Here is a 25879-nt window from a genome sequence, read left to right on the forward strand (position 1 = left end):
ATCAGATGATGAAGCTTGGTTGTGATGAGAGGTGTCGGAAGCTTCGTGGATTGAATCGGAGCGTTGAACCATTGAGTGTGGAGTGATTTAAGGATGTGGGAAGACGGGGACGGGAGTCTTAAGTAGCAGATGTGTCACGGCAGAGGAACAGATGTCTCGAGGATGGAAGACGGCACGACTAGGGCGAGAGTGACAATGGAGGATCATAGATGGGGAAACGTGTGCCGGGGTTTGAGTGTCACCTCAAGGTAAGGTAAGGTAAGGTATCGGGCGGACGAGGGCTGTGTTTGCGCCCAGGAGCTTTTGGTCTCTTGGGTCTTGGGCCTGCTGCCTCTTGGGTGTGGATAGCTTACCTTTTCCACAGGCAATGCCGGTACGTACTGCGCCAGTATCGTTCTCATTGGTCTTTTTGGTCACACTGAGCGTCGATTGCCACTGGTGATAGGCTGATGGGCAGCTGCATCTGCGCGCGAGGAAGGAGGGAGAAGGAACCGGCAAAAGTGGAGCAGGGGTCTCGTGCAGGTGGTGTGTTTGGCAGGGATACCAGCTAGACGTTACCTACCTAGGCACCTTAGTGCTGTTGGCCTGGGGTGGGACCTCCCTCGTTAACCTTGCGGGGCTCATTCCACCAAGTGAACTGTGAGACCACGGTGCAGGCCCGGGAGCTACAGAGCCCACCCCCAAAGTGCCCGACAGTGGAGAGAATCAGCAAGGTGAGCATCCAAATCCAAGACACAGCCCGCGATGTCAGCGATGCCTGCGACTGCGACCAGAGTCAGACTTTGCGAATCCATTCCAACACCGAAGTTCTCACTTCTGTAGGGCGACTGGCCCGTGCTGCCCCTTGCTCTGGGGAAGCCGCGATGCTTCATTGCGCACTGCAGGCCATCCACTCGGCACGGACATGAGGGGAAGGGCCTCAAAATTGACGATACCTTATCACGACGATACAACGGCTTGACTTTGGTGCCGCCGCCAATCATCAATCGACCGTCTTACTGATCAATGACAGTGTCTTCCGGCTCGTCTCTTCCGCAGACCGAGCACTGCGCCCGATCAACCCGAGCAGATTTGCCTTCAACCTTTAGCTGCCCGTGGCGCCCATCACGAAATACGGTCGCCTAGCTGTGGCCAATGTGTTGGTTGGCTTAGTGGGAAAAAGAAGAAAAAGGCACATGCCACGATTATCTTGAGCGAGGCAATTTTCTGCTCAGCCCTGCTCATCCTTCGCTGCCTAGACAACCACGACCCCGACGACCCCGTCGACGACCAAAATCACAACGAATGCGAGGTACTTTAGCTTATTCCATCCGAATCAGCCTTGGCTACACAACAACCCGTGCGAGCCAGTCACCCGCCAGGGAGGAACAGACAGACATGCCTCTCCACATCCAAACGCCATCCCATCTCGACTCCACGTACCTGCCAGGGGTCTCTACTCAATTTGCGCAATCATCGGAGAGCATCTTTTGCGAACGGGAAACGTTTCACAAAACATTCATCTCTGTGTCATGACATTCGGAACCCTGTCGCCTCCTCGATGCGACCCGCCAATCACCATTGCTTTTCGGTGCCGAGTTCCGCCAAGGGAGGGCACGGCAAAATCGGATGATATCATGGAACCACACGCCGAGAATGAATGCCACACTACGGCCATCATTTGCTCCGTCCCGGCTCCAAAGGCATCGTGACAAACCCCGCGCCGTTCTCGGCTGCCCAGATGCCATGCCATGGTCAATCTTTCTCGCAACTCCGAGGACTACCGGCATGGATGACTTCACTGTCAATCCGCCAAAGCCTCACTACTGCAATGCGCCTCCTCCCGACCGCATCCGCCTCACACTCGCTCCCACGCTCCCAGCGTCAACTGTGCCAAATTCCAAAGTCTTTTGGCTCGCTTACTCGCCCCGCTTTACTTACCGACCGCTGCGGCGCCCAGCTTCTTAGGCAACACCATTGAGACCACCAGCCTCCGGGTCGGCCAATGCTCGCCGGCGCCCGGTCTCCACACTGCCGAATGTGGCTGTAGCGTCTCGCCGGCACGCCAACACGCGTGACCCGACACTGCCTGCCAATATTTGCGCCCGACAGACCTCGGAGAGGGCTTTTTGTCTTTGACAATCACAATCTCCAACACCAAACAGCTGTTGACATCATCTCTCAAGGGCCTCAATTCTACATCCCGGCTGATCACCAGGGCGATCAGGAGTGCCACATGGTGCCAAATGCAATTCTGGCTTAATCTATGTTATGCTGTTCTCAACACGTTCTCCCCGGGTTTTGGTCACATGGCTCCGCTTCAGTCACTGAAGATGTCCACGAAACGGCATTCTGAGTTTCGCAGTCGACACGTGGCTCAAATTTTACAGACACTGTGGCAATGAATTACCTTTTCGAAGAATTCTAGAGTTCTTTCCCTCTCGAAAAGAACAGGTACCCGTGGGAGAGCTCTCTTCGCATCAAATTCCAATCAGCTGATGCAGCGGATGCCAAGCACATGGAACCCACTCGTCGAATCCTTCCAGAAGCCTTCCAGTTCCGCCACCCCTGCGCCCCTCCGCATCCAACCACACAACACCGTCATCCTGGACCTCGTTGAAGCCTGGAGTTCCACCATCTCCATCAGGCACTGCAGATCCTCACTCTCACATGGATCTTTTACACGGCCACGGCCACGACCGCGGCCAATACCAGCGCCTTCCAACTGACGTTCCCTCGCAACCCTGCCGGCTCGCGTTCCACCATCTCGGCCGAGCCGCTCACACAGATCGTGGGGATCACTAGGCTAAGCCACGACCAAAGTTCCAAATAAGAAGGGTTTCACCCTTCTAGGAATCTTTCTGGAAACGCTGAAATGCATTAAATATGGAGCTAAGCTCGAATGATGATGACGTTGTCGGAGAATATCGCAATTGAGTTGCTGATAACCTAGCGCTGCATTCTGCAGTGCCCCTGAATCCTACCAGCGCCGATGCTACCAAGAAAGAGAAGCCTTCTAATACCAACAAGGCAGACAGGACACACATTACCCGCCTCTCGCCCCACGTAGACCGTCAAAGTCCTCGACAATGGCGGCATGGTCCATTTTCCACGTTGGGCTCATCGACACCATCCAATCACCTTCCAGTAGCTTCTCGTCCTCAATGCTTCTTCGCGTCTTGTCGTTCGTGGCAGACCATATGCTTCGGTAAATCCCCTGAGCAGGGTAGGTCACGAGGCCGAACGTGGCTGCCGTGCTCTTCGTGACAAGGCTCACGACGCCCTTGCCCAACCCCTTGACGGCTCCGGCTGCGCCCTGCTCCTTTTTGCCAGTGTAAGTGTGCACGAAGATGTCCGTAAACCCGCCCTTCATGTCGTGACAGAAGGTCTTGCCGGCGACGGACACCCCGCTGCGAAAGTCCTCCACAGCGTCATGCTTCTTCACGGTATCTCCGTAAAGGTTTGGGACATTTCTGAGACCCTCCGTGACGGCGAGCGGGATGTCCACGAATAGACCCTTCGTCGCATTGCCCGCGAGCTTTCCAACACCGTTCGCTGCTGCTACTGCCATGGCCCCCGGCTTGCTGGAGGACTCGTCTCCTCGAGATGAGGATGATGCCGGGCGACTCATGGGTTTGAGGTCTCCGCCCTCTGGAACGCCTACGCCTGGCAGAGGAAGCATCGCGAACGCCGGTGCTTGACTGTGTCTGCGAATATTTTCGGCATCGGCTTCGGCCTTTTTGTCCAGCTCGCCGTTCGACGGTCGACCAGGCACCGCCAGCTTATCATTAGACTCGCTGCCTCGCTTGTATTCTTCAAACGGCTTGACAATGATGTCTGCCGTGGCGCCGGCCATCTTGACTATCGTCGAGATTGAAGCCGCGGATAGTGCCGTCAGGGGGTCCCATCTCTGGTTCTCGATATTCGTCGGTTTCGACCGGTATCTGGTCCGAAAATATCAGCAGAGAACTTGCAAAAAGGGGATTGCCGATGCTCACGACTTGAGCTGCTTCCTCTCCACCTTGCCATTCTTCACCAAGATCGAAGCAACCGGCCGGCACATCTTGACCTGCTTCTTCCCCCTGCCGTACATGAGGGCCGCAGGCTGGTCGGGGAAGAAGTCGCACTGCATCTTTGGCTGCGGTAGGTGCTTGTGAAACGAATCGACTGCAGATTGCACGCCGTTCTCTTTCTCCATGGACTCGGCGAGCTGCCTTGCGGCCGTCACGGCGTCTGGGGATAGACAGTATTGAATCGCGTGAATGAGTTTCTGCGAGGTGAGGGAACGGTAAGGAATCGGATCTGGGCCGGCGCCAGCCTTGGCTATGACGGCGCCCCAGAACGGTTGACTGTGATTCAGATGTCAGTCTAGATGTTGTCATCTCAGCAAGGGCTTACTCACTCTCCAAAAAACGGCACGATGGTCGTCGGCTTCCCGTATCGCAAACCGCATGCTGTGGTGCCAGCCCCTCCGTGATGAACCACCGCCGCAACTTGCTGGAAGAGCCAGTCGTGCGGACAGTCACCCACATAAAACACGTCTGAAGACTCTTCTCCCGTCAAGTTACTCCATCCACGCGAAATGATGGCTCTGACGCCAGTCGCCTTGATAGCGCTGAGAACCATGGTCATCAGGCCCTCAATTCCCCCAACAACGATGCTGCCGAATCCGACGTATATAGGCGGGGGACCAGCCCTTAGGAAGGCTTCGAGGTCTGTGTCTGGTGTATACGGTGCCGGATCTCGAAAAAAGAAGCCACTGAGGTCTATGCGACGGTTAGTTGAGTGGCAGTACGAGCTAAGGCAGACAAACCTATGTGCGAACCCCAATCGCTGGGTTTCGGAACAAGTGATGGCGACCAGCAATAGGTGAACGGAACTTGCAGAACCTCCAGCAGGCGATGGCCTTCTGTCGAGGGGACCGGCTCCAAGCCTAGTGATGCAACTCTCCACGCGTTGACCAAATCTCCCAATCTATCCATGGTCAGCGGCCAGAACATAATCGAAAGCCACGCAAACCCACCCCTGCCACGTCAAGAACTCCACAGCAGCGTACGACGCAAAGTTTGTGCTCTTCTTATCCTCCTTCGAGTACCCCACGTTCGCCAGCGGGTGCGGAAACGCCTTGGTGCTGCTCCACGGCATCGTAAACATCAGGTGCACCGGGATTCCGAGCGCCTGGGCACAATGCACATGCGCGAAGCTCGGCGGGTTGGCGATGATGGCGTCGGCCACGAAGGGCACGTTGGTCAGCGGGTCCGGGTGGACGCAGGAGCGCCAGAAGCCGTCGAGCATCTCGGTGTACATGTCGCGCTTCCGCTGGATGATGCCGGCGCGGATCTGGGACACTTTCGGGATCAGAGAAGGGGACTCGACCATATAGGCCATCAGGTCGGCGGGGTCGCCGCCCACGGGGAAGAATTCGAGGTTCGGGTTGGCGAGTACGAAGGAGGAGAATTGGGGGTGCGTTGCGATGCGGACGCGGTGGCCTGATTTGAGGAGGGTGGCGGCGAGAGCGAGGAAGGGCTGGACGTCGCCGCGGGATCCTACCACTTGGATCACGATGTTCAAGGGCATTGGAAACATTTTTTGAGGGGTGTATTCCGGGGTGTAGGCGGGTGGTGTTTGGGGTGGTTGGGATGTTGAGGGTTCATCTGGATGATTAGTTTTTCTTTTGGAGAAGGTCAGGCTGGGTCATGAGCGTTACCTTCGATGTAGAGGTCCTCCAGGCCGTAGGCTGAAGCCTTTGATGCCCGGGAAGAGTCAAATGTTTCTCTGTCTTGGTTGCCCATAGCTGCTATCACGTGTGAGATTGGTATGAGAAGGTTTGCCAGGGCAGAGAAGGGATGGAGGGTGGGAGGACAGCGGCAATGTCCATACTTAAGCATACGGTGACATGCCAGCCCACAGAGGGGCCGACACAGCTGCCGCCCTGCCCTGACGAGCAGGGAAGCCGGCTCTACTTAGCCTGCGGCTGTCACAAATACGAGATCCGCGCTTGAGTACGCAGCCCTGGGGTGCTCGGGATGCCCGTGGAGTCTGGTTGGCCCAACCCTGCCAGGCTGAGGTGGTGGCTCTGCCAGAAGTGTCCCACTTGTTGAGCGGGTTGCCTGTTTGGAGTCGCTGTGTTTGCCCGGACAGAATAGAGGCGTGAAAATTTTCGCTCCGTGCCTCCAAACACCCGAAAATGCCCCTATTCACAACTGTGCTGTTGGAAAAATTTCGATTATGATTGTATTAGGGAACTCAAGAAGTCGCCCCTTTTCATAGTCTATCTATTACTGCTGCGTGGTGCCCGAGTCTATCTTCCGCTCGTTTCTGGCTAAAGTCTGTCCCAAACTCCAGGATCTAGTATTACAATGATGATTCAAATCTCAAGCATTCTGAGAGTCTCTGCTCTGAAGCTCCTCCGAGTTGGTCTTGTTCCTCTCCGGCACTGTCCTGGTAAACTTCCTAGACGCGCAGCACCAGGCGCAGCCGTGAACAGCGTTGAAGAGGTACAACACCATAAGCACGCCCGCGATCCACGATCCCGCTGTCAATCTTGATTTCGCTCCGCCGGTGACTTCTTTTCCTTCTCCTGTTGTTATGACGTCCGAGGCCGAAACGCCGGCGAGTGCGGCCCAGAGGACGGCGAGGACAAAGTCCCAGACGCACCAGACTGCGTGAGTGACTGTCGCAATAACGTGATACGCGCAGGTCAGAATCGACAGGACTGCCGGGACGAGGGCAAAGATCCAATCCGTGCGACCGATTTCCGGGGACTGATCCCAAGAGGCGAGGGTCGCGGCGTAGAGGCCGATGATGACGATGGAGAGGATGAATTGGAGGATTCGGAGCGTTGCGCGGACTGCGAGGCCAAAGGGGCCTGCAAGGTCCCAGTAGTCTCTGATCATGATTTTTTGTTGTTTGGAAGAACTTTGTGTGGTTGGATGGCAAAAGATGTAGTGGTATTGGTGGGGGATGTGGGAGTTGATTTCAGGGGAGGAGACTGGAGGTGGATGCAGGATGAGCTAGGCCTCGGTAGTCCTTCCAGAAGAAGGTTTTTGAATCTGAGGAGAAGGAGAAGATGGAGAAGAAGGAGTAGAAGGACAAGTAAAGAAAAATCAATCGCAAGAGTCTTCAGCCGTCTGAGAACGTGTAAGTCGTCAACAGGGGCTTCCGACTCGCGCAGTCCAACCAATCGCATAATTTTCGTATTGAATACGAATATTCGTCGTATCTGATGACGGTCTCGTCCCCACCGCCCCTGCTTAGCCTCAGCCTTTTGCCTCTCTCTTTTTTATTCATGTCATTGCGAAAAGCATGGTCGTCTCGAAAAGATCCATACCTTAGTCAAGGGTTCCTGCAGATGGCTGGCGCGGTGGATGGTTGAGTGGCTCGCATCTGCCGGGACATTGCCGAACGGACCCCAACTACGGATGACCCTCGCCCGGATGGACTCAACCAAAGACTTACGGAGAATCTTCCGTTTTGGTCGCCTGGAATTTTTTATACGAGTCTCTTGGTGTTGTTACCTAGTGACTTAAAGACCGATGCCGGTCCAAAGGGAGCCTCGGCATGCTTCCCCATTGTTTATAGCATAGCCCAGCAAACGTCACCCCGGTGTTGTGAATCGAGCACGAGATTGAGCTGAGGGGCGGCATGAGATTATTACCCCAGAGCCGCTGAGCCTCATTGCTAAGCGAACGAGAGTCGTCGGGTTCGAATACGAATATTCAGTGCAGGAACGGACGAGGTCTAGGAATATAAAATGTGTCACTAGAAATCATGAACTACCTTACAGAGGCACAGCACACGCTCCTTACTTCTTTGGGATAGATTAACCATGGCAAGCTCTGCCGTAGTTTCGTTCTTTACACTCTTGTCTGCCGTTGGCGGTGTTTCTGCGCAGCAATCCTGCAAGGTCACGCCGTTGGATGCCGCTTGGCCGTCCAACGCCGAATGGGCTGCTCTGAACACCACCATCAGCGGTGCCCTCATCAAGACTATCCCGGTTGCTTCTTCCTGTTACTCTGGGAATCCCTTTGGTTCCTCGGAGGCATGCGAAGATGTCGAAAAGGGGTGGGCGAGCTCTGATTTCCACGCCGCCTTCCCCGAATCAATCGATTACCCCCTTTACGCCAACAACTCGTGTCTTCCTCCTGGGGCGACGGGGTACTCAGCCGCCCAAGGTTGCGAGCTGGGTGGTCTGCCAGAGTACGTTGTGAATGGCACCACGGAGGAGCAAGTCGCGGCTGCCATGAGCTGGGCTAGCAAGCGGAACATTCGCATCGTGATCAAGGGAACCGGCCACGACCTCAACGGACGGTACGTCTCTCTCTCCTGATCTCTAGCAGACTATTATTGACGATACGAATAGCTCTTCTGGCGCCTACTCGCTGTCTATCTGGACTCCCAACTTCAACAAGCTCGAGTTCCAACCCGAGTGGATAAACCCCGCCGACAACACTACCGAAGTCGCCATGATCGTTGGCGCTGGTAATAATTGGGGTTCCGCCACTCGCGGCGCGGCAAAGTACGACAAGGTTCTCGTCGGTGGCACCGTCGAGTCCGTAGGAACGGGAGGCCAGATCCAAGGAGGCGGACACGGGCCCCTTTCCAGCACCTTCGGACTCGCGGCGGACCAGATTCTGCAGGCTCGTGTGGTTACAACAGAGGGTCAGATTCTCGTTGCCAACGACGCCCAGAACCAGGACCTCCTATTCGCCGTCCGCGGAGGCGGAGGCGGTCAGTACGGTCTCGTTACGGAGTACGTCCTCAAGGCTCACACTCCTCCCGGCAACGTCGTTTCCCTCAGCATCGCTCTATCCACAGATAAGAACGACACTGCCGCCAAGGAAGCGACCTGGCGCAGTTTCGCGGTCCTCCTAGCGAGCATCCCTGATCTGATGGATGCGGGCTTGACCGGGTCCGCACTCTTCAGTACCGATGCCCTGACAAACGCTTCGCTCGCCGCCAATGTCACGCATAAGGTCTCGGGCTCGCTGGGATTCTTCGCGTACAACACCACCGCCGAGAAGATGACTTCACTCCTAGAACCCGTCAGAGACCGTATGCTCGCTGCAGGAGGAGGCAATGGCTCCGTCTCAGTCACGCTGGGCGAGCCCTCTGTGCAGCCTGACTTCATCAGCCTCTTCGAATCCGTCAACGGAGCGTCCAGCGCGGCGGGAGCCTATAGCTTGATGACCAGCCGCCTCCTGGGCCGCAAACACCTTAGTGATATCGAGCAGCCCACCTTGGTCTCGTACTTGAAGCAGGTTATGCAGACTCAGAACCCAACGGGCGGAGGCATGATGGTCATCGGGCTCCAGGGTGGCTCCGGGCCGCGCAACGTGCCGGAGAAGATGCGCGGCGCCGTGAACCCCGTGTGGCGATCGACCTACATCCACATGATGAGTTATGGAGCGTCAATTGACACCACTAACGCTTCGCCACAGGAGGCGCTCGATGTTGCGGCCAAGTGGTTGGAGGAGACCAAGGAGCCTATTTGGAGGGAGTGGGCGCCTGGTTCGGGGTCTTATATGAACGAAGCCAACGCGTTCAATAGTCAGTTCAAAGAAGACTTTTACGGCGAAAGCTATGATCGTCTTCTTGAGGTCAAGCGCAAGTATGATCCGACGGAGAGCCTTTTCGTTTTGGCTGGAGTTGGGAGCGACGCGTGGAAGTACGACCTCGACAGCGGCAAGCTTTGCAAGACGGCCTGAATTTTGCAAAGAATGATGTTTCTTGGGCAAATCTGATGCTGCTCTTGAACGATAGAGATTGGTGCTGGGTATATAAATTCGCTTCAGTGTACAGGTTATTGAAATAGTTTCGAGCAACGCCGGTATCGTCTTCAGTCGTCACTTCGTTTCTTGTAATCTCTCGACCTGTCATCCCCTGCCGTCGAATCGTCTCTTCTTCGACCGTCGTCACGGCGTCTGGAGGCTGAATCCTTCTCATGTCGCTCCCTGTGTCTTGAGTGGCCCCTCTCATCGCGGCTTCTATCTCTGTGATGAGACTTTTCGCGCCCTTTCCCTTCTTCGCCATGTCTGCTGCTCCTCTCATCTCGGTGACGATCATCACCACGATGCTTGTCGCGGTCGCCCGTGGATCTGTGATGGTCGCGTTGACGGTGTTCACTGTCGCCATTTTCCCTGCCGTGATGTCGGTCACGGTCTTCCCTGTCGCGATGACGATGTTCCTTGTCGTCCCTGCTACTCTCACGCTCCTGTCGCTCCGAGCGCCTTCTGTGATCCCTCTTTTCCCTTTCGTGCCTCTCCTTTCGCTTCTCCTCCCTACGAAGCTGTTCGAGATCCCTTTGCCGCTCGGCCTCGACTTTCTGCCTCTCCTTCTTCACCTCTCGGACCTTGGCGGCACCCCTTTTCATCATCGCCAGTGGGTCACTAGCTACGATCCTATCGGCATCCCGCTTCTTCCGCCCTGGGTCCTCGTTTCCAAAGGCATCTTTACCTGGTGGTTCCGACTCGGCGAGCTCCGCTCTCGACCCAGAGTTCGCGTACCAGGCAGCTCCCAGGCCGTCCTTACCTGCCGCATTGGAGAAGCGCATGGTGTACTGGTCCTCGAACTCCTTCTTCTTCCTTGCGGCCTCCTTCTCGGCCTCTTCGTTCTTGAGGTGCCGGCCCTGCTTGCGCTCCTCACCAAATAGGTCAATGTGCCCCATGCGGTCGACGATGGGCGCGGAGCTCATCGACTTACGCAGCGTGTCATTGGCTGCCTGCACCACATCGGAGCGCTCTTTCGCGACGCGTAACTCGAAGTCGGTGTCGTCTTCACCAGCGCGCTTGCGCTTCTTCCGCTCTCTGGGACGGCCTTCCCCGTCGCGGTCTCTGGCTCTGGGCTCCGAGTCATCGGCCTCAGCCGGTGGCAACGGGGGTGGCACCTCGCCGCGGAGGATAGCTAGACGGCGCTCAGCATCGATCTCCTGCATGCGCTGCTCCTCAGCCTCCTCCTTGGCCTTTGCGGCGGCCTCATCGCGACGGACGCGGGCGATGTTGTCTGCATTGTAGACGTTCCAGGACTTTTTACCCAGCAAATGGCTAGAAAGAGTTAGCTTATACGATCGGTTTGAGAGATATGTGCCGGCTTACAGAGGCATGATTAAATATTTCCTATGTCCGATGAGATGACATGGTGCAGCTGTGAAGATTGAATCAATCAAAGCTGTCTACGGCGTTCCAGTGACGTCCAGGCAGATCAGCGTAACAGAGGACAGGCTTAGCGCGCTGGGCGGCATTAGTCAGGCAGTCCCTGAGTGCCTTGGTGGGGTTATTCAGCTGCAGGACGGGACACAGCTGCGGCTGCCCCACTCAAGCTTCGTCTCGTCCCCCATCAGCCCAGCTGAAGACACCGCTGTGACATGCGCGTGTTCCAGCTTTTCCAGTGCGCTGAGGACACGTTCCACCACTGCAAAAAGAGACCGTCAAGGGAACTCAAATGGATATGTTCGACATGTTCTCAGTAGGCAGCACGATTGAAAGAAGTACGTGTTTGAAGGCAAACTGAACACATCTACAAACCAGAAGTCAGCCACAGTACACGTAACCTTCAGCAGGTACCTTCCAGAGACAGATCTCTCACCTTACCCAACCGACCCCTCCATGAGGCCCCACCCTTTCTCCAAAGAAGCCATGATTCCCGCCTTCCCATTGGTCAGACCCGTCGCATCGGCGACTGTCATTGGCCCTCCTTCCGGGGGGGTGTCTGACGTCTGTTCGAAGTTGGACCTGGACCAGATGGACATAAAGCACTCCGCCACTCCTACACCTCAACATCCTTCGACAATCCTATAACAACACCCGTTCGTTCGTTTCGTTGACGACTTCCGACTGCGCGGGCAACGAAGGACGAGAAAACAAGCAGACAACCCTTCCCTCACACCCACACCAGTATCGACACCGCCAGCTCGAAGCATGGCGTTCGTGCCGAAGAAGGTAGCTGAGCAGGAGCTCATCTACGCCAATGTGTGAGTACATGGGAAGCCTCTTCTGTCTTTGGTGGCCCTACTAACGTTTGCCGGAACCACAGCGTCGGAGTCAGCTACAGAGACTTTGCTCCCCGCAAAGAAGTCGCCGAATGCGACGTAGTCCTCCGCGTCCAAGATCCCATCCGACGATCCGTCTCCGAGTACGTTGTCAGAGCCTGGCCCCGACCCGACATCGAGTCTGGCGCCGTTTGTCTTTCCAACCACCAGAGGCAGTGGCTGAAGATCGCTCTCACCGACCGTTTCGACGCCGAACCCTTCAATGCCGCCCAGCGAGGTGTTCCGCCCTTGCTGGCCATGGACCTTGAGCTGTCCTGGGCCTCTGCCAAGATCGACCCCAACTACATGTTCAACTACCAGCGCATCCAGAACCTGGTCTACCAACAGTTCATCAGCTTTATTGTGGCCCCGGGACAGCCCTTCCTTGCAGACATCGAGTCCCGGAAGATCATGATGACCGTCAAGTCCGTTACCCTGCCTGGCCGCAGCAAGGCCGACGCCCCAATTACCACGAGCGACCCCCGAGCTCGCGGAATCATCACCCAGGAGACCATGATGAGCCTCTTCAAGGACTCCAACTCTCCCATGAAGCTCGAGGTTGCCGATCACCAGCAGCATTCCGAGCCCATCATCTCCCCCGATTTCAAGTTTGAGGATATGGGTATCGGTGGTCTTCATGACGAGTTCTCCACCATTTTCCGCAGAGCTTTTGCTTCGCGCGTCTTCCCTCCGGCTCTTGTCCAGAAGCTTGGCATTCAGCACGTCAAGGGTATCCTGCTGTATGGTCCCCCGGGAACGGGAAAGACGCTTATTGCCAGACAAATCGGCAAGATGCTAAACGCCCGCGAGCCAAAGATTATCAACGGTCCCGAAGTTCTCAACAAGTTTGGTGAGTTTTGATTGACTCTGGTGGTTTGATCATGGTGCTGACTACAGTACAGTCGGTCAGTCTGAAGAAAACATCCGAAAGATGTTTGCGGATGCCGAGAAGGAGTACAAGGAGAAGGGTGACCAGAGTGGACTTCACATCATTATCTTCGACGAGTTGGACGCTGTCTGCAAACAGAGAGGTTCCGGCGCTGGAGGCGGCACTGGCGTTGGTGACAGTGTGGTTAACCAGCTTCTTACCAAGCTCGACGGTGTGGACCAGCTTAACAACATTCTCCTCATCGGTATGACCAACAGAAAGGACATGATCGACGAGGCTCTTCTGCGTCCGGGTCGTCTGGAGGTTCAGCTCGAGATCAGCTTGCCGAATGAGGAGGGCCGCAAGGAGATTTTCATGATTCACACAGCAAAGATGCGCGACAACAACATTATGGACCCCAACGTCAATCTCGATTCCCTCGCGGCCCAAACAAAGAACTACTCTGGTGCCGAGATTTCTGGTGTCGTAAAGGCTGCGACGTCGTTCGCCTTCAACCGACACACTGAAGTCGGCAACAGCGCCAAGATGAAGGGAGACGTCGCATCAATGAAGATTACCATGGGAGACTTCGAAAACGCCTTGACGGAAGTGAGGCCTGCGTACGGCGTTTCTGAGGATGAGCTGTCTAATGCTTTGGCCATGGGCATTCTCCACTACAACGAAAATATTCCGGCAATTATTCGCACCATCAAGGGCTATATCGATACCGTCAAGGAGTCAGACGTCCTCACAAGGATACCAGTACTTCTCCACGGTCCTCCCGAGTCAGGAAAGACTGCGTTGGCAGCCCACACTGCCTCGATGTCGGACTTCCCCTTCGTCAAGCTGGTTTCTCCCCAGCATTTGACCGCGTACCGAGACGAGTTTGGAAAGAAGGATTACCTGACCAAGGTTTTCACGGACGCTTACAAGTCAGAAAAGAGTATCGTCATTCTAGACAACTTTGAGCAGTTGATCGAGTGGAACCCCATTGGACCTCGTTTCTCCAACTCCATTTTGGACCGAATCATCTCCCTGATCCAGACTCAGCCACCAAAGGGGCGTCGTATTCTCGTTATGGTCACCACGTCGGAGCGTTTCGTCCTTGGAAACTTGGGTATCCTGAAGCACTTCCGTCGTCAAGTGCCTGTACCTGCCATCTCTGACGTCCGCGAGCTCGCACAAGTGATGGGACAAACTCGCAAGTTCCACTCGAGCGACATCCAGCAACTCATTTCCAACCTGCAAAACGATACCAGGTCAGACAAGGTTGGACTGGGTATCAAGACTATCCTCGAGTCAATCGAAGAATCGAAGATCGAGGCTGCATCGGAAGGTATCAACATGCTGGACAGTCTGGCCGCAAAACTTTCTTCGGCCATTTCCTCCAACGCTTTGGACGCGCAGTAAAAGGGCTGTTTCGTTGTTTATCAGTTAGAGTAGAAACACAGAAATAGAGAGGGCGGAAAAGAACCCTAATGTTTCCAGTTTCAAAGACGAAGCTCCCAATCAAGGGAGCACCGTGAATCAGGCATTCTGCGTATCTCAGTTTGTGATGTCGTCGATGTTTACCCATACTAACTCTCCCCTGCGTTTAAGAGGGATGACTATTGAGGAGTCATACCTGTCTGTGCCATTGAATGAAGTGGTGTTGAAGTACCATCGAGGCTACATTTCGACTGCGCTTCCACGGTGCTACTTTACCCGGTAAACATCCCTATCTCCATTCTGTTTTCATAGACTAACTGCACGCATTATAGCACACCCAGAATTGCTGTGAAGGAAGGAGAAAGGGGGAGCGATGAAAAGGATTGAACGTGGCGCTTTGAAGTTGGACATAAGAGTGCCCCTTAGTAAGCATTGTTTTATTCATAGCTCCAAAGTTTATAGACAGGATAGAGCGCCGTCGTCTTGTCTCATCATGTCAAGTTACGAACCATGACGTGTCTTTGACGTGAGGCCGCCTGTTCATCATGCTACAGGCCACATGGGATGCTGCAGTTGGTTGAAGAGATGGTCTTGAGCCTCAGGCTTGGAAGCAATGATACTCAGAACTACTATCGTGGTGGCTCAGGTATCAAGACAAGAAACAAGTCGTTTTAGGCATACAATTACCTGATTTTTACAATGAGCAGAAACCTCAACCAAAGCAAAATCGCTATGGTTGTGTCGTTTTTCAAGGATGGCCAAACCCCGCTGAACGAGGAAGATGACATAGTGAACTAATTGTCATCGTCAGTTGTATGACGTTCCGGGTCCCTCATTATGCTCTGGGTCTTATTCTTCTCGCAAATGAATCTAAAACCAGTTGGATCATGTACACTCATAGTGTCTCTCCCATACCAGAAAGTCAAGGTCGGGGCCCTCTTTCAAGAACACTACCAGTGCGTGTCGAAGGCCCCTATCGAATAGTAGTCCAGTTCAGACAGTTATCCCCGTAGAAGTTTGGAATGGTGGGAAAAGCACTTACTTCCTGCAAAAACACATGAGATATCGACGAGTCAGCATCCAGTTCGTGTAATGCCATTTTTTCGGCGTAGCTGCCTACGAGATGAGAATAGCGGGCGATAAAGTACCGACAATCTGGCTGAGAAGATTAGCACAGTCTATTATAAAGACAGCACGTAGGCAAAGGCCCTAACGCGATGTACACTTTCGTATACGAGGGGAGAGAAGACGGCGGACAGAAGCATTGAGTCTCGTGCCAGGAGGAAAGTCTACCGGTATGTAGGTCCTAAGTCAATCAAACCTTCAACAGACGCCTCAGATCTCTCATACCGGCTCTTTGGCCAACATCATGCCTTCCCGAACAGCTGGAACATTCACGACGCTAGCCACGATTATTTACTCAATTACCAGCTCATTGCCTGGTAGGAGAATCTGGGGCCGATCTGTTGAATCGGGTCCTCTATGCAGATACAACTCGTGCCTGGAGATATGAGGCGAATTAGCCCCCCCTGAACCAATATAAATGGAAGCAAAGGGCCGCTAGTACCCCCCCTTGAGACTTCACACCAATATAACCATATCTCGCTCTTCTCGCCTGTAGAGTTTAGACCTTGATCCGCGCCGTGAATTGTTGAACAGGACGCCTGAGGGCTGGAAGCTCCTTTGATTAGTATCAGACCGGCTAGACGGTGATCCGTGGCAGGCTATTCGCCCGTATAAGGACGCGGAAAAGCCTCAGGATAGAGCCAACTAAACAAAGGTTCGGCGTCAGCATGCTCAGTTGCCACAGGGTTCTTGGTCACAGTGCCTGATATTGACCTGCTCGATAGCCCTTAACGGAATTGGAGAGTCCTGTTACATGATTCCCGGCTTACAGCAAAGACACAGGCTCCTGACTGGTTTAAATAGAAAGGACAGCGATAGGACATTCTCTGTATCCTATTAGTCGAGTGCCGAGAGTATAGCCAACCCTTTGTGGTCATCCATCCAGGGCTTGAGGTTGTCATGCCGGTAGCCGTAATCAGTACAAAAGATCAATACCGACTCAAACCAGAGTCTAGCAATAACGGCGTCCAGTTGCGTGAACTTTGGAACGGACACGGCCAGCCGGAGAAAGAAAGGTTGCCCAAGGAGATGTCTGTGGCGAACTGTCCTGTTCGAATAGACTCAATTCACACTCGCTTGGCTCTATCAGTCATGGACGCGTATGCGGTCGAGAATAAGATAGCGATGATGGAAAACACATCAGGTTTTTGGAATCCTGTCCGAAGGCGTACTTTAATGTGGTTAGTTTGCCAAAGACACGTGAGATTACAACTGACAGCCCTACGGAATCCAATGTGATCTCGAAGAGCGTCACAATTGCGGTGCTTCTTCCTGTCTGACATATCATGAACTTATGTAGGTGTTTGGGGTTCATAGTCTTGCCCCCTACCACTGCCAGACTTCTGCCATCTCGCGCTGGAGTCACAAGCCTGCGGACTCGTCTCCATGACGGGCTCGTACGATGCTGCGAACAAACAGCTTTAAAGAGGGCATATCATACAGAAGCTATAACTGGAAAAGCCAAAAAGCAATGACAGGCATGGCGACTGGGCTCACCACGATGATCAATGTCCAATTTCCACCATAACCCAACGAATTCCGGTGTTGTTTCAACGACACAGCAGATAGGCTTGAGGAATAAGCACTCCGATAGTCGAGAAACGGTACAGGACGACAGAGGTCATGTCTTTGGCTGTGATAGGTTGACGGTCGATTGTCGTCTCTACATCTTGCGTGGCATCGTGGAATGAGAAGTGTTCTATCCGTACTTACTGAAGTACAACCCATCGGTGAGAAGAGTTACATCAATAGTGCCCTTTGAGTCTATCATGTTGAAGTAAACTGGAATGGAGCAGGAGGCCAAATCCAATCGTGAGGTCCCGCGATGCTGAGACCCGCCTTGAACTCGAAACAACGACGAGACCTCAAACAACCATCAGCATCTTGCATCCGAACATCTCGGCATCTGAACCAGTCATTCTCCCATGAGGTCAAGATCATCGACAGCCCCGTTTTCGCAGAGTCCAGACAGGACCATTGCACCCCAAGCGGAAGGTCCCAGTACGCAAGCGTGCCATCGCTCATGCACGGCAGACCCGCAACAGCCGCCAGCATGACCTCTGAGTGCCCGGGAAAGGGCGCAAGACACACAAGCGGTGAGCCGTAAAAAGCGTGCAACTCGCGGCTAATCCATCACACTAGGGAAACACACACGACAACCTTAAACCGCTTTCGCAGCGTCGTCGACTCGCAGAAGCGCGCCCCATCTATTTGATTTCGGCTCTTGTTACGGCGTATGCAGGTTGTGCCCACCACGAGGACTTACCACAGGGTGGAGCGCTTCTGGTGAGCATACCTGCAATCATCTGGCCTTGCATATGTGATGCCGGCAATGAGCAGGCCGTTGAGACAAGGCGGGTTCAGCGCAGGGCCGGGTCAAAGCGCGCGTGCAGATGGATGGATGCGCCGCTTAGGCCGTCGCCGCCGGCCGGAAACGAGTTGTGTGATTTGCTCGAATGTCGTCGACTCCGGCCGGGTCTCGAATAGACTCGTCGGCCCTTGACGTTATTAAAGCGATCTGCCGGCGAATATAGGTGTCAATATCAACCCGCTCGACCTTCAGCACCCCGAATTAGTTTCCTGACAGGTCTCGTTTAGAGTTCTCAGCGGCGGGGGACCCGTCCTTGACAGACAGACAGAAAGCAAGGCACGCGGCATATAGGCCCCAATCAATCCAGCGGGCGGCAGATTGACGCATCCCATGCTTCGGCTCGCGTGGTTAGCAAGGCCTCCATTTTGCGGTGGCTGTTGCGTGCCATTCGCTGTAACGGTGACCAGGGCAGAGGCAAGACCGCCCGGCACATTCTCCCGCCACGGTTGCCACGACGGTGGGCCGCTGGACCAATATTCGAGATTGATATAAGATCTTAGATGGACGAGATAAAGGAAAGACGGTGTGATTGTGTGACTGGCATCAGCACATTCTCGCTCACACGTGCGTTTACCCCGCGGCTGGCTGATACTTTCGCGATACCCCCACCTGTCATCGCAGAGGGCGGGTGTTGCGTCTGTTGCTACCACTCAGCTGCAGTCTGCCGGGATGGAGGATGTCACCGTGAGAGCGACTGGTCAGTCAGTGGTAGGGTCGGAGTGCTGAAGAAACGGTACGGCCGCGCTTGTCGTTCGGATAGTGACCGACGGGCGACAGTAGACGGAGCAACTTGAGTGCAGCATGCAGGAGAAAGCTTTCGGCAAGGGATTTCTTTCCATGTTTTGGTCAGGGAAGCAACGCGAAGACCCGCGTCCAACACTTGCTGTTGCAAGCGGTACCAGTGACAGGATCACTCAGCGGAGCGTACTTTGTTCTTGCGGCAATTGTGGTCCTGAGAAATAGGTTTGTGTCGGTGCTGCCCCTGCCGACAGGCTTCACAGATGAGATTGGGCCACTGCTCGTAGGCGAGCGCCAGGGCATATCCAGGATACCGGGAAGGCGGAGTCATGATGTCGTTCGAACCCGAGTGACAAGATGGTTTGGCAGTTGGCCAATGCTCCGGGATCCGGATATTGGACGAGCGAGGATTGAGCGAGGGCAGCTTCAAGAGAGCACTGTGCCGCAGGAATCACTTCGACGAACCCGACTGAGGTGATTTCGGAGCTGATGTTCGCCGGAGGATCGAGACGGGGTGACACTCGTTTGCGACGTGCAGATTTGGAGCAGGATCAAGGTTGGTTCCCAGGGTCGAGGGGCAATATGTGCCACCTGTATTAGCCAGGAGGTTATCGCTGCCGCGTAGTACGATTGTGATGCCAATGTGAAGTCGAAAGACGGCATGATGGCGCCAGGCGACCGGATGGAAGTCACTGGTCAATGCCGAAGCCTCCGGGTGGGGGGTTCAACCTTGGGGAACGACCAGTTCGCAGCTTTTTTGCCACGGGTTTCAAGGGTCCTGCCTTGCCCTTCAGCTCAACTTCTTTTGTGTGCAATGACTGAGCGGAGAGCAGACGCAGTTGAAGCCTGCTGGGTCTAGTAGGAACGAGCAACGGATGTTTGGCCTGGCAACGAAGTCCGTCTCGTTGGAGGCCGCGGAAGACCGGATCTGTGCCGTATGAAGCTTCAACATGAGATGTGATGACTTGGCGACAAACCAGGCAACGATGAGTCTATTGAAATTAGTGATGGTTCCCGCTATCCTGGTTATGGGATGTGAGTCGGTCGACGGCGGAACCACAGTTGTTGTTGGTTCAAGACTTAGTGTATGGCGATCAAAAATTGACAATCGCTGTCTTGATTATGCAATGACGTTATGAAATGGATCACAATGCAAGCAAGATACATGAAAAGTTGTATTCGAGAGCTGAGCTGAACTGAATGTAGCGTTCTCCATATGTTCATGATGCTTGACTCGCGGAAACCTCAGCTGGAGTCTCTGGAAGACATCCGAGCCAGTGAATTGGTCGCCACAAGGCACTGTCAGGGTCAGCCTCCAACACTTCGGGCCATATTATCGCAAATATCTGCATGCAAGAGGCGATCCAGAAAAACGAGATCCTCATCCTTGTGCAGCATCTGTTTTTTCTCCAGGTTGGGCGTTGGGCATTGAGATCAGCAACGCGAAGCTCTCGCGCGAGTCACTAGCACAGTCTACCAGTACCAGAGGCTCTAGGCTTATCTGCATCGCAATCCCACACGTGCCGGCAAAATAATGTGCGTGATATTTTTGACATGGTAGCGAGATCATATGACAGAGTAGCGACCGACTCTCTTTGCACGTCGCTGTTGGCCGTAGCCCCGGGACCTGCAGCAACTTGCTTTTCCTCGCCTCTTGACCGTTGAAGTCGGAGGTTCAATACCGGGTAACACGCCGCCCAGTTACGACTTGTATCTGATTCAACTCCGGCGTTTTCCTAGAAATCGGTGTCGAGTATCGCAGTGACTGTAAAGAATTGTTGAGCCTCTAAGCCTCGTGCTCAAGTTGGCATTGGCACCGATGGCGTTGCTACAGCAGTGCGGAGCGGGACGGCGGTAGTGCCCTTCATTGCGCTTCTAGACCGAGCTATGAACAAACGGCTAGCAGACGCTGCTAAAATAAGATCTTTCGGGGCCGAGGTGTTCAACGCCTTGATGGCACTGACAACAGTCGATGGTGGAAGCAACCTTGGCTCCGATCCCTTAGATGGAGACGACTGAATTTCTTTTCGACCCTCTTCGACGCATGCTGTAGCAAACGTTGACCCAGCTGGCAAACCCGTGCAGTCTGAGACGGCAAATTTTGGACGTCAACAGGCGTGGCGAACGTCAGCAGTCTTGTCGGAGTGTGCGAAATTCGGGCGCCGCCTTAATCCACTTCCCGGAACGCAGAATTTGCAATGGCGCGAAGCCGTTGATTGTTGGCGTCCGCTGGCGGGCGCTGGTGGAGAGCAGAGAAATTCGAATCCAAAGTCTTCATATCTCAAGCCCGTCACGTACAGCAGCTTCAGCGGTCAGCCCAGCGAAGACGCTTTTTCGCAACGAGCCCACAAGGCCACAGGGTTGTTGGTTGGTGTTCCGCTCCGGTCGCCGCGGTTGGGATGGCCAGAGGCCAGGGAAGCTGGAAGGATGACGAGGAGGGCAAGCCCGGTGAAGGTGAACGGGACCACCTGAAAAAGAGATTCTCGCGTGGCTGCCAGTGGCTGTTGTCGCCAACCCCTGCAACAATTTCCGACCCTGGTCTCTGGTCATTTAAGAGTGTGATATTAAAGGAATCCCAGCAGGCGGGGCCCGGGGGCACTGCGTTCTCGAGACCCGTCAACAGCCGGCGAACAGTGAATCAGTTGCAAGACGCGCTTTGCTCACTGCCGTGAGCCCTGTGTCGTGAAAGGACACGCTACAAATCGACGACGGATTCTCGTGGCCAAGCTCAAAGGTATTCTGGAACACGTCGTGGGTGCGACCAACTCCTTCCATGACCCCTGCCATTCCTTATTTAGCTCCACGCACGTTTGGACCGACGACGCGTTGGTGTCGTCAGTCCCACTGAGACAAACGATTGAAGCTTCGTCATGGCCCATTGGTTTCTTTGGAAGACAACTGGAGTTTGAGACCACCATGTCAATGGTGCCCTGGTGTGGACGTCGTGTTCTGCAGCGTGTCAAGTTGTCGACAAGACTGCAGTTGTCATTGACCGAAAACCAGGGAAAAGGTTTGTTAGCCGACCCCGTTGCTGCGCGTCTGCGGGGTGTTTCCGTCCCTTCTTTCGGACTCTCTCAGTGGATGGCCGACGGATGCCACGCGGGTTGGGAGTGACAGTCCAGGGTGCCTGAGGGGTAGCTCAGCATCCCTTTTTGCCCTTTTGAATCACCAGTGTCAGAAGGGCGGGGTGCGTCCTCGGGATAAACACTGAGGGGGTAAATTCGTCGAGCCCTGCAATCCTTTGTGCGTCTCATCTGCAAGTGTTCGTCATGTCTTGGATTCCGGTCCAGCCAAAGAACCTTGTATTGTGCGAGTGATCATGGATCGACAAACTCGTGGCAGCGGCGACAAAGTACTGGGAGGGATTGCAGATCTCCATGCTCGATTGCCTCGTCTGAAGATGGCTCACATCGCATACGTGCTAATTATCTTTGGCGCGCGACTCTGGCGCCAGCCCGTTTCTGTCCATCATCAGATGAACAGTTCTCTGCGTAGAAGCCGCAATCGCGGGCAGATTTCCATTGTTGAGCTTTGTTTGTTCCTGCTAATGGTGTGGCATAGCACCAAAGCGACGCGCATCAGAAGGACGAGTACGAATACTTGGTATGACGACGGCAGATACTTGGATACAACAAATACCAAGAGGAGCGTTGTGTGCGCTGCAGGCAATGTGATCTGAGTGCATCTGGTGCATGCCTCCTTCCCCTTTCCGGAGCCCCCCTTCATCTGATTCTGGGCACACAGCCCTAACCAAGATCCTTGACTGGAGGACATTCCGTGAGTGTTCTGGGAGGTTTCTGTCGAAGCCATCTCAGGTACCCGTATCTGTGCTGTTTGCGGCGGCGTGGCCCGTCAATCAGAGCCGGTTAAGCGGGCAGCCATCACGACTAGGGGCACATTGCGATGGTGATTGGCCAGGGAAGGGCTTGACGACGCTGCAGTGTGCATGGGAACGACAGAGGCACAGGCAAATGCAGAGTAGCGCTGCTACAGCATGCTGCGAGTTTCACGCGCATCGTGATCCGGAGTCTTCCTCTTCTGTGCCTCTGTGCCGTCCCTCCATTTCGGCACACAGCAGCAGAAGCAATGGCTGTAATCTGGCACGAATAGGAAATACTTGTACTCTGTAAATACCGAGCAGTCTAGGCGTGGTGCAGGGTATCCATCCACGACAATTGCGCAACACGGCGGCTCGTAGCGAGGTGGATTGACACACGGTCGTGGTTTTGGGGGACGGTGACCGCGGGATGTGCGTCTGTTGTTGTGGATTAATTAGGACTCGGACGCAGAATGGATCATTTTGGTTGAGAAAGGAGGAGCTTTTGGTGATGCACGAGTGGTGTGCGTTTCAGTGCGGTTCAATTGCAGAGGCCCAGGGCAGGTTCTTGAGCCCCATTTTGGTGCAAGAGACAGCGAGAAAAGGACGTCGGTCGGTTCGCGTGAGACAGAGACAGGGCCGGGAGAGCGGTGCATGGCGACATGGGCACTGGTGTATTGGTTGGTGTTGGTGAAGGGAGCGAAGCGAAGAGGCGTCCAGTTTTGATCGGGTGGGTGCTGGATCTGGAGGTTGCCCTGTCAAATGCTGGGGTTGTGCCGTCCTCTTGTCTCGCTTGGTCTCGGCCGCCTCGCTTCGTGCGACCGGGAGGTTGGATGCAGAAGATGACATCAATGGGAGATTCCAAGATCTGGCGGCCATGGCAGAGGAGAGGGCGATGGCGAAGGAGAGCGAGGGCGAAGGCAATGACGAAAAGAAGGGTCTCGATTGATCAGTAGGAAGGTACTGCGTAAGGTTGCAGGTGGTGTTGACGTTGGGGGTCCATTGGCAGGCTCAGGAAACACTCCTTGCGTCAGAGAACAGGTGGAAGGATGGCAATCAGCCGCCTGCCATTGTCGTCTCGTTTCTTCTTTTCAGATGTTTCTGGAGGACCCCGGTCGGCATGGTGCCTGGCACCGAACAGTGCATTTCGCAAAAGGTGAAGCATTCGGGGCAGGGCGAGATATTTCGTCACGGGACGGTGTCCAAAGCCTAGCACCGAACAGTGCACGTATTGCGCATTGTCGCTGTTTCCTCAGATGATGGGCCCAGATCAGACCAGGCACCTCGCGTGATTTGTTTCTCCTTTCTCGGATCCGATTTCATCTTCATCCCCGTACAAGAGGCAGCGGCGGCGGCGGCAGCGGCATCGTAAGAATCAAGGTTAAAGGGCCTGTAAAGAAGGTGCATCCGTACTTAAGGTAAGCAATAAGGTGGCAGGCAATACGCAATAGGTGGTGGTCGTGCATGCCATCGATGCCATGTGGTTTGTCGGACGGCATAACTAGGTTGTAGTTGCTGCATCTGCGTCTGCATCGGTAGTCTTTTTGGATTGGTGCGTTGGTGGTGGTGGTGGTGGTGGTGGTGATGGTAACCTCGTCCAGTCGGCGATGGATGACTGTGAAGGAGTCACCTAACTGGAGCAGGAACATTGCAGGCCGAGGGGAAGTGGTGGAAGGTACAAGTGCAAAGTATCCTTGCCGTGTATCTTTGTACCTACCGCAAGCCCCTGCAAACACCAGACTGGAGCCACGGGGGCCCTAACCGTGCGCGCGGTACGTCGCTAGCAAAACTCTCAGCACCGAACAGGGTGGGTGGCCCCTCCCCGTTGGCGGTGCCTCGTTGTTGGCCCCTGCTCGGCATCCCAGGACCAGTGGCCCGACCAGCCACAACGCTTGGAAAATTAGCTGGTGGGGTCCGAAAGGTCAGCCCGACAGAGTACGTACCTGGTGTGCCGCTCTTCGAGTGCAATTTAGCAGCCGCTAACCACGGTGGCCCACTGGGCAACCAAGCAACCACGCGAACCGCTGCTGCCCGCCGTTAGGAGGCGCACCTGCAGTTCATGCTCCAGACCAGACCAGACCAGACCTGACGTTCTTTCCGCTGAATCCATCCAAACAGGCACAATCAAGATCAAGAGCAACTGGAGGGCAAGAGTACCTCAGCAATGGAAGAGAGCGCACTTGCCACGGGTGAGAAGGTCCACCGGGTTCCCCGTTCGCACCGTCCTGACTGTTTCCCACCCTGTCTTTACTGTGTAGGTGCCTACCTAGGTAAGGTAGTCCAGCGGCTGGCTCCCTGTGCTGATGTTCGACTCACTTTGTTGTTGCTCCTGGCTCCCGGGCTGGCTCCTGCTTCCTCCTGCTCAGGTCTCCCCGTGGTGTCTGCACCAATTCATCCCGCCCGGATCATGTTCCTCCCACCTCAATCATCCGGTTGCTTCTCTCAGCGCATTGAGCAATAGTGGAAGGAATATTGCACGCTGCTTCCAACCATCACATTATGCCATTGACCACCCCATTGATCAGCTCCTCCAGCCTCCAAGACCTCCTCCGCCGCATCTTCTTATTCCTGTTCCCTGTCCTTGATCTCCCGCCTGACAGAGAGACACCGAACCCGCCAGTGAGGGAACAAGGGCAAGGAACAGGGAACAGGGCACCTTGGGCCTGGCAATCAGTCGGCGGTACGTACCTAGGTGCCTACCAGTCAAGTCTTCTCCAGGGCAGTGGGCAGCACACACTGCTGCAGGTCTCCTGCGGTAGGTACCTAGGCAAGTGCGAGTGCAAGACAGGGCAGTCCCAAGTCCCATCCAACAGGCCAGGCCCACGGACCACCACCCTCGCGCTGAACTTGGACTTGCCCATTTCCCGTTGTACACAGGTACCTTACCTTATTCCTGGCTTATTCTTCTGCCCTTCCCTCCAATTCCGAATTGCTTGTTGGTCTGCCTCACCTACCTTACCCTCCCTCACCCAATTCACTCTTCTGTGGCATCCTAATTCATTTCCTCCTTCCTTCCAGCCTCAAATCTGCTTCTCCGAATCCCTCCAATATCTAACCTTCAGCAGCAGCACCCGACGAACCCGATAGACCGACGGCCGTTGCGCGATCGAGCCCGCCCATTTGCATCTGCATCTGCATCAGCAGCATCTGCATCCTCCAGTGACTGTCGAAGCGCAACACCATTCCCCGGCGCCCATCAGCCCTCAACCCTCAGCCCTCCACCGACCGACTTCAAGGTACCTTACTCAGAAGTGGACTATGCCCGTTGGACGCCTGTGCTTGGGTCTTGGTCTTGGTCTCGGTTTCCGCTCCTGCAGCCTTTGAGCTTTGCTTTGCGTATCTCCTGCCATCTCGCCGCTGTTGTTGCTTCTTTATGGCGTCAAAACGTGAGTTACCACCACACCCGCCCTGATCCCATCTTTCCCTATCGCCGTCTGTGTCTGCCTCCACATTCCACCTCTACTCTAAACTCGCCTCTCGGGTCTTGGGACACCACGGACCCGTGAGGGCCCTTGGATCAAGTCTCTG

At 54.7% G+C, this 25879-nt stretch overlaps 5 protein-coding genes across 5 annotated transcripts; 2 read left to right on the forward strand and 3 right to left on the reverse strand.

Annotated features, from left to right (window-relative positions):
* Positions 1-3025: 3025 nt before the first annotated feature.
* On the reverse strand, positions 3026-5556 carry COL26b_006983 (uncharacterized protein; the record flags this gene model as incomplete). Its single annotated transcript, XM_053179792.1, has 5 exons — positions 3026-3923; positions 3978-4328; positions 4382-4745; positions 4793-4953; positions 5003-5556. The coding sequence occupies 5 exons, from the start codon at positions 5554-5556 to the stop codon at positions 3026-3028; spliced, it is 2328 nt and encodes a 775-aa protein (XP_053036292.1).
* Positions 5557-6353: 797 nt separating this feature from the next.
* Positions 6354-6875, reverse strand: COL26b_006984 (uncharacterized protein; the record flags this gene model as incomplete). Its single annotated transcript, XM_053179793.1, has 1 exon — positions 6354-6875. One exon carries the CDS (start codon positions 6873-6875, stop codon positions 6354-6356), a length of 522 nt encoding a protein of 173 aa, XP_053036293.1.
* Positions 6876-7807: 932 nt separating this feature from the next.
* COL26b_006985 (uncharacterized protein) lies at positions 7808-9686 on the forward strand (the record flags this gene model as incomplete). The annotated part of the gene is made up of 2 exons (XM_053179794.1): positions 7808-8289; positions 8342-9686. The coding sequence occupies 2 exons, from the start codon at positions 7808-7810 to the stop codon at positions 9684-9686; spliced, it is 1827 nt and encodes a 608-aa protein (XP_053036294.1).
* Positions 9687-9817: 131 nt separating this feature from the next.
* On the reverse strand, positions 9818-11080 carry COL26b_006986 (uncharacterized protein; the record flags this gene model as incomplete). Its single annotated transcript, XM_053179795.1, has 2 exons — positions 9818-11021; positions 11073-11080. The coding sequence occupies 2 exons, from the start codon at positions 11078-11080 to the stop codon at positions 9818-9820; spliced, it is 1212 nt and encodes a 403-aa protein (XP_053036295.1).
* An 814-nt stretch (positions 11081-11894) lies between these two features.
* On the forward strand, positions 11895-14282 carry COL26b_006987 (uncharacterized protein; the record flags this gene model as incomplete). The annotated part of the gene is made up of 3 exons (XM_053179796.1): positions 11895-11947; positions 12010-12854; positions 12907-14282. 3 exons carry the CDS (start codon positions 11895-11897, stop codon positions 14280-14282), a joined length of 2274 nt encoding a protein of 757 aa, XP_053036296.1.
* Positions 14283-25879: the final 11597 nt, after the last annotated feature.

Source organism: Colletotrichum chrysophilum (genome assembly GCF_026319265.1).
Source record: "Colletotrichum chrysophilum strain AFK26 chromosome Unknown scaffold_54, whole genome shotgun sequence".
In the NCBI taxonomy this organism is placed as follows: domain Eukaryota; kingdom Fungi; phylum Ascomycota; class Sordariomycetes; order Glomerellales; family Glomerellaceae; genus Colletotrichum; species Colletotrichum chrysophilum.